The sequence below is a fragment of the Ochotona princeps genome, chromosome 16 (assembly GCF_030435755.1).
Source record: "Ochotona princeps isolate mOchPri1 chromosome 16, mOchPri1.hap1, whole genome shotgun sequence".
Lineage (NCBI taxonomy): Eukaryota > Metazoa > Chordata > Mammalia > Lagomorpha > Ochotonidae > Ochotona > Ochotona princeps.
In genome coordinates, this window is record NC_080847.1 from 53,620,744 (window position 1) to 53,632,196 (window position 11,453).

Sequence of the window (11,453 nt, forward strand, 5' to 3'; positions counted from 1 at the left end):
AAGCCCCGAGCCCTGGTCTTCCCTGTCTCTGGCTGCACTGCTGCTCTCCAACCTCGAGCCGATCCCGCCTGTTCTCTTTTCTCACTTTGTCTCCGTCGTGCCTGAGCGTGCCAGGGTGGCTGCTGCAACAAGGCACCACCAGTGGCTCACGAGGTGTGGGGCTGCGCATCCAAGACCATGCGCTCAGCATTTTGGGGCTCCCACTGCAGCTGCCGGTGGCCGTCTTCCTTCTGGGCCTCCTTCTCTGCTTTATCTCTGAGCCCCAATCCTCCCACCATTGCTCCCTTATTAAAGAACACCTGTGTGTGTGTGGGGGGGGGTGCTGACATGTGACTTAGAAGGTAAAGTCTCCACCCTTGAAGCTGGCATCCTGTAGGGGCACCAGTTCGAGTCCCGGCTGCTCCACTTCCAATCCAGCTCCCTGCCTGTGACCTGGGAATGCAGCAGTAGGTGGCCCAAGTGCTTGGATCCCTGAGCCACGATGGGAAACTCAGAAAAACCTAGCTGCTAGGCTTGTGACTCAGTGGCATGTCTGCTCCAACGAGCTCCATAGAAACAGTGCCCGTTGAGTAGTCCAGGCACTGGCCTGGGGAGAGCCCGGAGGTCAGCACAGGGACGCCCCACCATGCTGCTCCTTGTTCCTGATTCCCCCTCTCTCTCCTTCCTGCTATTTTTTAAATATTTACTTATTTTTATTGGAAAGGCAGATTTACAGAGAGAGAAGGAGAAACACACACACAAAGAAAGATCTTCCATCCCTGAGTGAGCACAACAGCTGGAGCTAAGCCGATCAGAAGCCAGGAACCAGGAGCTTCTTCCGGGTCTCCCACGTGGGTGCAGGGTCCCAAGGCTTTGGGCCATCCTCAACTGCTTTCCCAGGCCACAAGCAGGGAGCTGGATGGGAAGTGGAGCAGCCGGGATATGAACTGGCATCCACAAAGGATTCTGGTGCGTGCAAGGACTAGCCACTAGGTTGCTGTGCCAGCTCCCAAATAATGTCTTTAAAAATGCATCTTCATAGTGACCGTGTGTGGGATTTTTTTTTCTTAACTTTTATTCATTGTTATTTATCTGAAAGAGCTAGTCACCGGTTCACTTCCAGCATGCCTGCCTGCAACAGCCAGGCTGGATCTGGTTGAAATCAGGAGCCAGGAGCTCCCCCTTCTGGTCTCCCACATGAATGACAGGGACCCAGGCCTTTGAGCAGGCACCTGTGGTCTCCCAGGGCTTCAGCCGGGAGCTGGAACCTGAACTCAGGCTTTCCAGGATGGGGTGCTGCGGCCCAAGGGGCACCTGACCGCCAGCCCCAGCCCTCTCCCTGGTCAGTTATCCTCGGCAGGTTGCACACACAGCCTGCAGGCGTCCCCTGCTTTTGGATTCCTCGAAGGTGAGCTGCCATGAGCCAGCGTGGACATGTGTATGTGTGTGTGTGTGTGTAGCCACGAGGCTGTGTGTTTCTTAGGGGCAAATAAGCAGGAGTGGATTGCTGAGTCAGAAACAAAGTGCACGTTGAACTCCAGGACAACCTTCCAGAGACTCTTGCCTTCCCGGATGTACCTCCTGCGAGAGACAGGCCGACAAAGAGTTTCCATCCACTGGTCCAGCCCGCCAACAGGCAGGGGGCATCAAACGCCAGGAGCCAGAAACTCAATGTAGGTCCAACTTGAGTCCCATGGGGAACAGGAACCCAGCCACCTGACCCACTGTCGCTGCCACTGGGCTCTGCCCGTGGCCACCCACTGCCAAGCCACATGCAAGCCTGAAGGTGCACTGATTTGTAGGGCACAGAGAAGGAGAATCGTCAGCCATCTGTGGATTCACTCGGCCCAGTGCCCTTGACGGCCGCGGTGGGCCAGGTAGACACTGGAGCTCACCCTGTCTCGGGTCTCTCAGGTGAGGAACAGGGGTCCCAGGACCAGGGCCCTGACCTGCTGCCTGCAGCGTGCACGACGCAGCCAACCTGGGGACTCGAACCCCTGCTTCATGGCTGTGCCTGAGACGCGCTATGGGGGGCTGAGGCTTGGAGGAGTGCCAGGGCTGTGCTCACCATTTACAGGGCCCCACCCCGGCCTCATCCCCGGATGATCAGGCCATTCCTGTCCGCTCACTTGCTGCTGTTTCCCTCTTGCAGTCCCAACACTGCACCGCATCTCCCAGCATCTACTCACTGACCTCAGGAGAGGCAGATGTTGGGCGCAGTGGTTAAATGCTGCTTGGGGGGAGGGCGGCATGATGGCTCAATGGCTAAATGGTTCGCTTTGCATGTGCCGGGATCCCATATGGGCACCAATTCATGTCCTGGCTGCTCCACTTCCCACCCAACTCCCTGCTTGTGGCCTGGAAAAGCAGTCGAGGACGGCCCAAAGCCTTGGGACCCTGTATCCGCATGGGAGACCCGGAAGAGACTCCTGGCTTCTGGCTTTGGATCAGCTCAACTCCAGCCATTGTGGCCTCTTTGGGGAGCGAGTCAATGGACAGAAGATCTTTCTGTCTCTGTATATCTGACTTTCCAACAAAAAACAATAAAGCCTGTGGAATGAGTGTGGGCTCACTGGTACCCGCACCATTTGCAACTCGCCCCCAAGTGGAACCCGTGTAACATATGAACACATAGGGCCTGGCACAATAGCCTAGAGGCTAAAGTCCTCCACTTGAATGCACCGGGATCCCATATGAGCGCCGGTTCTAATCCCAGCAGCTCCACTTCCCATCCAGCTCCCTGCTTGTGGCCTGGGAAAGCAGTCGAGGACGGCCCAAAGCTTTGGGACCCTGAACTCGTGTGGGAGACCTGGAAAGAAGGCCTGGCTCCTGGCATCGGATTGGCTCAGCACTGGCTGTTATGGTCACTTGGGGAGTGAATCATCGGACGGAAGATCTTCCTCTCTGTCTCTCCTCTTCTCTGTATATCTGACTGTAATAAAAAATAAATAAATCTAGAAAAAAAATCATCGGACGGAGGATCTTCCTCTCTGTCTCTTCTCTCTGTACATCTGCCTTTCCAATAAAATAAATAAATCTTTTTTTAAAAAAGATTTTTTTTTTAAGATTTATTTTATTTTTATTACAAAGTCAGATATACTGAGAGGAGGAGAGACAGAGAGGAAATGGAGCTGCCGGGACCACAACCAGCGGCCACATGGGATCAAGGCGAGGACCTTAGCCACTAGGCCACGCTGCCGAGCCCTAAAGACTTATTTTTATTACAAAGTCAGATATACAGAAAGGAGGAGAGACAGAGAGGAAGATCTTCCATCCCATGATTCACTCCCCAAGTGAGCCGCAACGGGCCGGTGTGCGCCGATCCGAAGCCGGGAACCTGGAACCTCTTCCAGGTCTCCCACGTGGGTGCAGGGTCCCAATGCATTGGGCCATCCTGAACTGCTTTCCCAGGCCACAAGCAGGGAGCTGGATGGGAAGTGGAGCTGCCGGGATTAGAACCGGCGCCCACATGGGATCACGGTGCGTTCAAGGAAAGGACTTTAGCCGCTAGGCCACGCCGCCAGGCCCAAAATAAATAAATCTTAAAAAAAAAAAAAACACATGAACACATCAGTGACATACACTGTGAGTGATCCATTTTCCCCCTGAGCTGACTGAGGCGAGACAGGTGCTGTGGCTCAGCTGCTCAGGGTCCCACCTGGGATGGACCACCTGCTGCAGCCTGGACCCTGAAGCTGGGCTGACCCACACCCAGAGCTGTGCTCGGCTTGCTGTGGGGCAGGTCACAGGTGTGGCTGGCAGCCATGACACCTGCCACAGCACCATGCTAGGGGGCGCTGAAAACACACTGGTCATCACACAGTGGCCAGAGACACTTCAGGGGGGAAAAGCTCCAAGTCCAGGCAGGTGCGGGGCAGTCTCACATGAACATGTGTCCCATGCCCTGGTCCGAGGGCCACCAGGACTACTGCTGGGTGACACAGGAATGGGGCACAGCGCCTTACGCGAGCCTCTGCTGGCCACTGCCCAGCCCTGTCACTTTGGGCTGAGAAACGGACTCTTTCTCATGGAAGCTTTAGCAAGGGACACTTGGGGTGCCAGGCAGGCGCTCAGAGCCAGCCAGCCTGTCACCAGCAGAGCCAGGGTCCCCGGTGCCCAGGGAAGCCTGGCAGGCAGGGGCTGAGACACAGGGAGGCTGGGTGAGACCACAGGTTTATTGGGGGCTCCAGGCACACGCACGCACACGCACAGCATCACGTGACAGTGGCACAGGGTATGCGGGATACGCGGGAGCCTCTGCTTGCGAGGGGACTGGGGGGAGCAGTCTCCTCCCTCGGGGCCCAGACCGGCAGGGCCGGCAGGGGTGGCGAGCAGGCGAGGCTGGGGCGGCACCGCCTCACTCCAGTGACTGTAGCATCAGCAGCTGCTTCAGTACCTTGGTCTGGCTCGTCTCGCGGATCTCGCCCGCCAGGAACATCTCATCCACTACCGTGTAGACCTGGAGGGGCGGGCCGGGGCAGGGCACCCAGGGTGAGAAGCGCCCTCCCACGCGGGAGGCAGGACTGGGTCCTACCAGGCAGGAGCGGGGGGCATGTCTGACACCGCTGAGACCCCTGGTAAGAAGGGGGAATCCCTACCTTGTAGAAGTTGAACACTAGGTCCAGTTCACAGACGTTGTGAAAATACTCGTTTAAGACCTGCGTGGGGAAGGCAGGCGATGGGAGATGGTAGGAACAGGCGGGGAGAGATGCAGGAAGCAGCAACGGGACAGGGCTGAGTGAGGGCAGTGACCTCCGGAAACAAGACAGAGGGGAGGCTGGCTCTGCCGCCAGCAATGGGAACAGGGCGCGCAGGTGCGGCGCAAAGATGCAGACGGGGCCCGTGGAAAGGAGGCACGCCGCCCCGTCCACGCACCTCCACGAAGTTGTGGATAGCCTCCAGATAGGCCAGGTTGTTGTCATTGACGTCCACGCAGATGCAGAAGTAGAGACCGGCGTAGCGTCGGTAGATGATCTTGAAGTTGCGGAACTGTGGGCAGAGGGGCCGTGAGTGAGTGAGGGGCAGGCACAGGGCGCGGCACGCGGGGCGGAGCGGGTGGCCTGGGCATTCGGCACACACACTCAGTCCTAGGTCTCGGGGAGGTATAGTGGGGAATGGACACAGGCCTGGCCTTGCCCCGGCCCCGCCCTGGGCTCACAGCACTCATCCCAGCCGCCATCCATCCCGCGGGCATCCACTGCGTGCACAGGCAGCGTCCCAGATGCTGCCCTCCCGCAGGTGCAAGGCATGTAAATACAACAGGCGCATGACGGCCCGCAAGAAAGAACGCCTGGTCCAGGACACGCGTGTGTGTTAAGTACTTAAAGAGACAGCCGTGGGCATCTGCACGTCCCGGGTGGACCGGCCCAGGCTGTGAGTCTGGCGCCATCTGGTGGCGACCACGAATGCCAACATTGGTAATCGGATTTTGGGGGGAGGGAGCGGTGATTTTTTTGTTTTTAAGACGTTCTTGCTGATTTGAGAGCCAGAGTGACAGATCTTCCATGCACCAATTCAGTCCCCAAAATGGCTGCAATAGCCGGGGACCGGACCAGGCCAGTACTTGGGCCCCTGCTATCCAAGACCAGGATGGAGTGGCCACGTCCTCCCCACGGCGGACAGGCCCCTGCGGCACCTACCTGACAACATTCCCCTGCCCTGCCCCTCCCCAGCTGACCCAACTGCTGCTCCTGGCAGGCTCCAGGCATGCTGCTGCCTCAGGGCCTTTGCACATGCTCTCCCCTGTCTTAGATTACCCGCTTTCTCTCTCTTACCCATCATCTCCTCTCACTCTCTATCCTCACAAGGTCACCTGTCAATCTATGCCTTGCCACGCTGCTCTCCCCGCCAGGCAGAACTCTCCCCCTGCCATACACACACACACACACACACACACACACACCACAGCTGCCTGTTGCCTATTGGCCTCCATCACCTCTCCTATCTCTCTCCTGCACACCAGGGCATCTGGTGCCCCGGGCGGGGGTGCCGGAACAGGGCAGGGCACAGGCCGCCCTGGACATGCGTGCTGCGTCCTGCCACGCCGTGGGCCTGTTCTTTCAAGCAGGCTAGCATCAGAGACGCATGAGATGGAGCTTTCTGGAGGCAAGGACACTGAACAAGCAAAGGCAGTGTGGGATCCGGGCCGGCCCTGCATCACCGCCACACGCCGGCAGGGCTGGCCAGCCTGGGCGGGGGAAGTAGAGTGGAGACTCCTCAGCTCCCACAGGGCGTGGATGAAGGGTGGGGCTGGGCTGGGGGCGAGGGCTGAAGAGAAGCAGAAGGAGGGGAGGTGGGACCCAGGGTCACCTCCACGAAGTTGGTGTGCTTGGCGTCCCGGACCGTCACCACGGCGTGCACCTCCTCGATCAGCTTCTGCTTCTCGTCGTCGTCGAACTGCATGTACCACTTGGCCAGACGCGTCTTGCCCGCCCGGTTCTGGATCAGGATGAAGCGGATCTGGGGGGACGGCAGGAGGAGAGGGGAGGGCAGTGAGAGGCCCCCCCAAGCCAGAGCGGGCCCAGGGCCTGCTCCCCAGAGCTCAGCCGGGCCGGCGGGGAGCCCCCAAGGGAGTGACTGCCCACCCACCCCCTGGCCCCTCTCCCACACAGCCCCACCCACCTACGTCTCCCCAAAACAAGTCTTTCAGGGAGCGCAAGGGCTGGGGCAGTGGAAGAAATGTCTGCATTTCAGACTTCACGCTTGGCCCCTTTGTCTTACTTTGTTTTTATTTTTCTCCGAGATTTAATTAGTGTTTTGAAAGGCAGAGCTAGAGAGAGAGAGAGAACCTTTCACCCACTGCTTCCCTCCCCAATGGCCAAAGCCAGGAGCTTCATCTGGGTCTCCCACATGGGTGCAGAGGCCCAAGGACTTGGCCGTCCTCCGCTGCTTTCCCAGGCGCATTAGCAGGGAGCTGGATGGCCAGCAGAGCAGGCGGGATTTGACCGGGGGCCCTATGGGATGCCGTACAATGCTGGCCCTATGAGGTTTTGTTCTTGTTTTTTTAACTGAAGGATAATGCGCTGCTCTGAACTCATCCACATACAACACAGAAAGCTTGCTGATTCTTGACATATCAATATATACAGCCGTCCGAAAGTCACCGTGTTTTCAACACCGCCAGGGGCTGGCCTGGGGGCACAGCAGGTTAAGCCCACAGCCCATACTGGAGTGCCTGGTTGCAGTCCTAGCTGCCCTGCTTGCGATCCAGCTCCCTGCTGACATGCCTGGGAAGGCAGCAGAAGACGGCCCAAGCGCTTGGGCCCTTGTACCCACGAGGGAGACCCAGACGGAGTTCCAAGCTCTTGCCTGCGGTCATTTGGGCAGTGAGCCGGTGGACAAAATGTCCCTCCTTTTCTCCCTCTCCGTAACTCTGTTTCAAATACGTAAACCAATCCCCTCACATACACACGGTGCCCAGTGAGGTGCCTGGCTCAGTCATGTTTGATGTGCCCTCTGCTTGTACATGACTCATGTCTGGGAAGCCTGTTGTGATGGACTCGAGAAAGCCAGGCCAGACACAGGGTGACCATGGAAACTAACACCCACTGTGCACAGAGCGCCCAGTACAATGAGGTTTCCCCACGCTGTCTGGCTGACGGCACAGGTTCAGAGCCGGAACAAATCCTGGCATTGCCTGCTTCTGGCTGTGTGTCCCTGAGCAGCTCAACCTCCCTGGGCCTCGGACATCAGGACAGTCTCCCAGACTCACGTAGCAGGTGATCAACAGAACAAGGGTGTCATATGAAAGTACTTTCAAAAGTTCATGGAGGGCCTAGTGTCATAGCCTAGCGGCTGAACTCCTCGCCTTAAATGCACCGGGATTCCATTTGGGCGCCAGTTCTAATCCCGGCAGCCCTGCTTCTCATCCAGCTCCCTGCTTGCAGCTTGGGAAAGCAGTCAAGGATGGCCCAAAGCCTTGGGACCCTGTACCCTGTGTGGGAGACCTGGAAGAGGCTCTGGGCTTCTGGCTTCAGATTAGCTCAGCTCTGGCCATTGTGGCCGCTTGGGGAGTGAATCAGTGGATGGAAGATCTTCCTCTCTGTGTCTCCTCCTCTCTGTATATCTGACTTTGCAATAAAAATAAATAAATCTAACAAAAAAAAGTTCGGGCCCGGCGCAATAGCCTAGTGGCTAAAGTCCTCCACTTGAATGCACCGGGATCCCATATGAGCGCCGGTTCTAATCCCGGCAGCTCCACCTCCCATCCAGCTCCCTGCTTGTGGCCTGGGAAAGCAGTCAAGGACGGCCCAAAGCCTTGGGACCCTGCACTCACTGTACTCACTGCACTCACGTGGGAGACCTGGAGGAGGTTCCTGGTTCCCGTTGCGGCTCACTTGGGGAGTGAATCATGGGACGGAAGATCTTCTTCTCTGTCTCTCCTCCTCTCTGTATATCTGACTTTGCAATAAAAATAAATAAATCTTTAAAAAATATATATATATATATATATAAATTTTTTAAAAGTCCATGGAACACCCACTGAGAAGCTACATTGAGGGGTGGGTGTTGGTCCGGCCCGTTAAGTGGTTGCTTACATCCGACTCTGGAGCGCCTGGGTTGAATCCCAGCTCAGCTGCCTGTTGACACGCACCCTGGGAGGCAGGGGGTGAGGGTTCAAGTCACGGGGCTTCTGCCACCCACAGGGGAGACCTGGCTGGAGCTGCTGGGTCCCAGCCGTGAGCTGGTCCAGACCTACTTGTTGGAGGCACTTGGGGATCATCCAGCAGGTGCCAGCGTCATATCCATCCATCAACTCTCCTGCTCGGACTCTCAACTAAAACTTTGTCTTCATTTTTTAAAAGATACATTTATACTTTTAAGATTTATTTATTTTTATTGGAAAGGTAAGATTTACAAAGAGAAGAGTAGCCTGAGAAAAAGATCTTCCACCTGCTCATCCATTCCCCAATGTCTGCAATGGCCAGAGCTGAGTTGATCTGAAACCAGAAGCCAGAAGCTTCTTTAGGGTCTCCCAAAGGCCTTGGGCCATCTCCGCTGCTTTCCCAGGCCATAAGCAGGGAGCTGGATGGGAAATGGAGTGGCCAGGCATCCATATGAGATGCAGGTGCTTGCAGGTGGAGGATTAGCTAATTGAGCCATCCATTATCTTGGGACAGAGCATTGAAATCCACACATAAAAATGCATCTTTCGAAAGTTCACCATGACGTGTATTCTGAGGATCTACAGGGTTTCAAGTCTTTCTGCAGCACCATCTTTTCATTCTATTCTCTCACAAGCCCCCCCTTTTTTTTTCTTTGTTATTTTAAGAAGGAGAGAGAGGAGAGCAAGCTCCCACCTCCCACTCACAGGTCCCCACACGCCCACAGTGTCTGGGATCAGGCCAGCCCAAAGCCAAGGGCTAGGAAGTCAATCTGGTGTGCCACGTGGTGGCGTGGCGGGGACCCAATGCCACTCCCTGGGGTGGGGGCCAGTCTGAGCATCTTCCCTGACCCTCTGCCACCGAACACGGCAGAAGTACCGGCTCTTGGCAGCACCATGCTCAAGATGTGAGTTCCTAAACACCACAACCCACACACCCCCTGCCAGGAAGCCAGGCTCTGGAGCGCGTTGGTTTGTGACACGCACTCAAGCCCCTGTGACACCCAGGGTCACAAAGGATTGGGAAAGGAAGTTCGCAGGCTGCACAGAACCCCCAACCAGGGGCTCCCGACCCTGCCTTGCCCCCTTTAAAAGGAACCTGCTTTCTTTCCGACACCCCCTCGACCCCTCCCTCCTCTCCAGCCCACCCAGCGGGGACAGGAAGAGGATGTGACTTCTCCTTCCAAGAACTCCTTCTGCTGAGCCAGGGAGAACCACTTCCTAGCAGGGCCGGGGGCCTGAGCAGGAGGAAAGAAGCGAGTGGCAAAGACCCAAGCCAGGCGGCTGGAGGGAGAGCCCCAGGCTGGCCAGTGGAGTGGACAGCCAGCTGGGCCGCCGACTTCCACAGCCCCAGCGCATACCCCATTTTCTTCCCCTGCCTCCTCCCCTCTCGCCAGCCCCCCTTCTAGAAGGCCCTGACCCCATGGACCGTCCATCTCTCAGGCCTGTCCCTGCTACCCCACTTCGGCCAAAGAACCCTGGTTTCATCCCCAAGCCCCTCACCCTGGCCCCCCGAAACCCAGTGCTCAGAGCTGGTCCCAGGAGCCCCCTCCCCGAACCTCGTGACCTGCAAGCTGACCCACCCTGCCAACTCCCGTCTGTCCCTCCAAAAGGCACCCCTATTCCAGCGCCTCCCTCATTCATCCCGAGTGTTCGCCGGCGACCTGCAAGCCCTCTCTCCTCGGGCGGCCCCTACCCTAATTTTCTCCAGCGTCAGTCCATTCTAAGGAATCCCCCGCCGCTGCAGGATCGGGTCCCGCTCCCAACGCCCCCCCTGCACCTGCCAGGCTAGCGATGGGAGATAGCTGCCTTCGAGAACGCCTCGGTCCTCGGCGCACCCCGAGGGTCGGGGGCGCCCCCTTCTCGGCCCCGATCCCAAGCGCCCGCCCCACACCTCGGCGTCCAGGGCATGGCTGGTCAGCACGGGCCCGAGCCTCGGCAGTCCACCCGTGGACCCCCCCGCTCCCCGCCCGCCCCCGTCGGGAGCGCGCCCCGTTACCATGGCGACCCCCGATGGACCCCAGCTGCCCAGGTCCCGCGGCGACTGAGCGGCTCTGGCTCAGGCTGCAGTCGGGGCGGCTAGGGCCGGAACGGACTTCCGCAGGAGGACCCGCCTGCCCTCGCTCGCGCGCACAGCTTGCTGGGACTTGGAGTTCCACGAATGGGCAGCGCCCTCCCGTTCGTCCAGCTGCTGGGGGAAAGCGGAGGGTCGGCTTCCCAGCAGGCTGCGCGACTGTCTCTTCTTGTCTCCAAACGACTCAGAACCCAAATGCATGGTGGGAGTTCTGGGCTAAGCTTCCCCTCAGAGGAATACATTTCCCGACATGCTTGGCAGCCAGCGGGCGTATTGCATTGCGGGAAATGTAGTCCTGGTAGCCTTGCCCACTCAACCCGCCCTTCGGGAGAGCACAGCATTCTAGGAATAGTAGTTTTCAACAAAAAACTGGACTGGGCTCCGGTGCGATGGCTCAATAGTTAAATCCTCGCCTTGCATGTGTCAGGATCCATATGCAAACCGGTTCATGTCCCGGCTGCTCCACTTCCCATCCACCTCCCTGCTTGTAGCCTGGGAAGGCAGTCCAGGACGCCCCAGAGCACTGGGACCCAGCACCCCTGTGGGAGACCCAAAGGCGACTCCTGGCTCCTGGCTTAGATCGATGCAGCTCCGGCTGTTGCGGGCGCTTGGGAGTGAATTAACGGACAAAAGATCTTCCTCTCTGTCTCTCCTCCTCTCTGTATATCTGACTTTACAATAGAAATAAATAAATGTTTTTTTTAAAAAAGATTTACGTATTTTTATTACAAAGTCAGATATACAGAGAGGAGAGACAGAGAGGAAGATCTTCCGTCCAATGATTCACTCCCCAAGTGA

At 57.5% G+C, this 11,453-nt stretch overlaps 1 protein-coding gene across 1 annotated transcript; it reads right to left on the bottom strand.

Moving 5' to 3' along the window:
* Positions 1-4,136: 4,136 nt before the first annotated feature.
* Positions 4,137-10,838, bottom strand: AP2S1 (adaptor related protein complex 2 subunit sigma 1). The gene is made up of 5 exons (XM_036492617.2): positions 10,581-10,838; positions 6,289-6,438; positions 4,855-4,968; positions 4,578-4,637; positions 4,137-4,438 (listed from the first exon to the last, which is right to left on the bottom strand). The coding sequence occupies exons 1-5, from the start codon at positions 10,581-10,583 to the stop codon at positions 4,337-4,339; spliced, it is 429 nt and encodes a 142-aa protein (XP_036348510.1). The 5' UTR covers positions 10,584-10,838; the 3' UTR covers positions 4,137-4,336.
* Between the last annotated feature and the right edge of the window lie 615 nt (positions 10,839-11,453).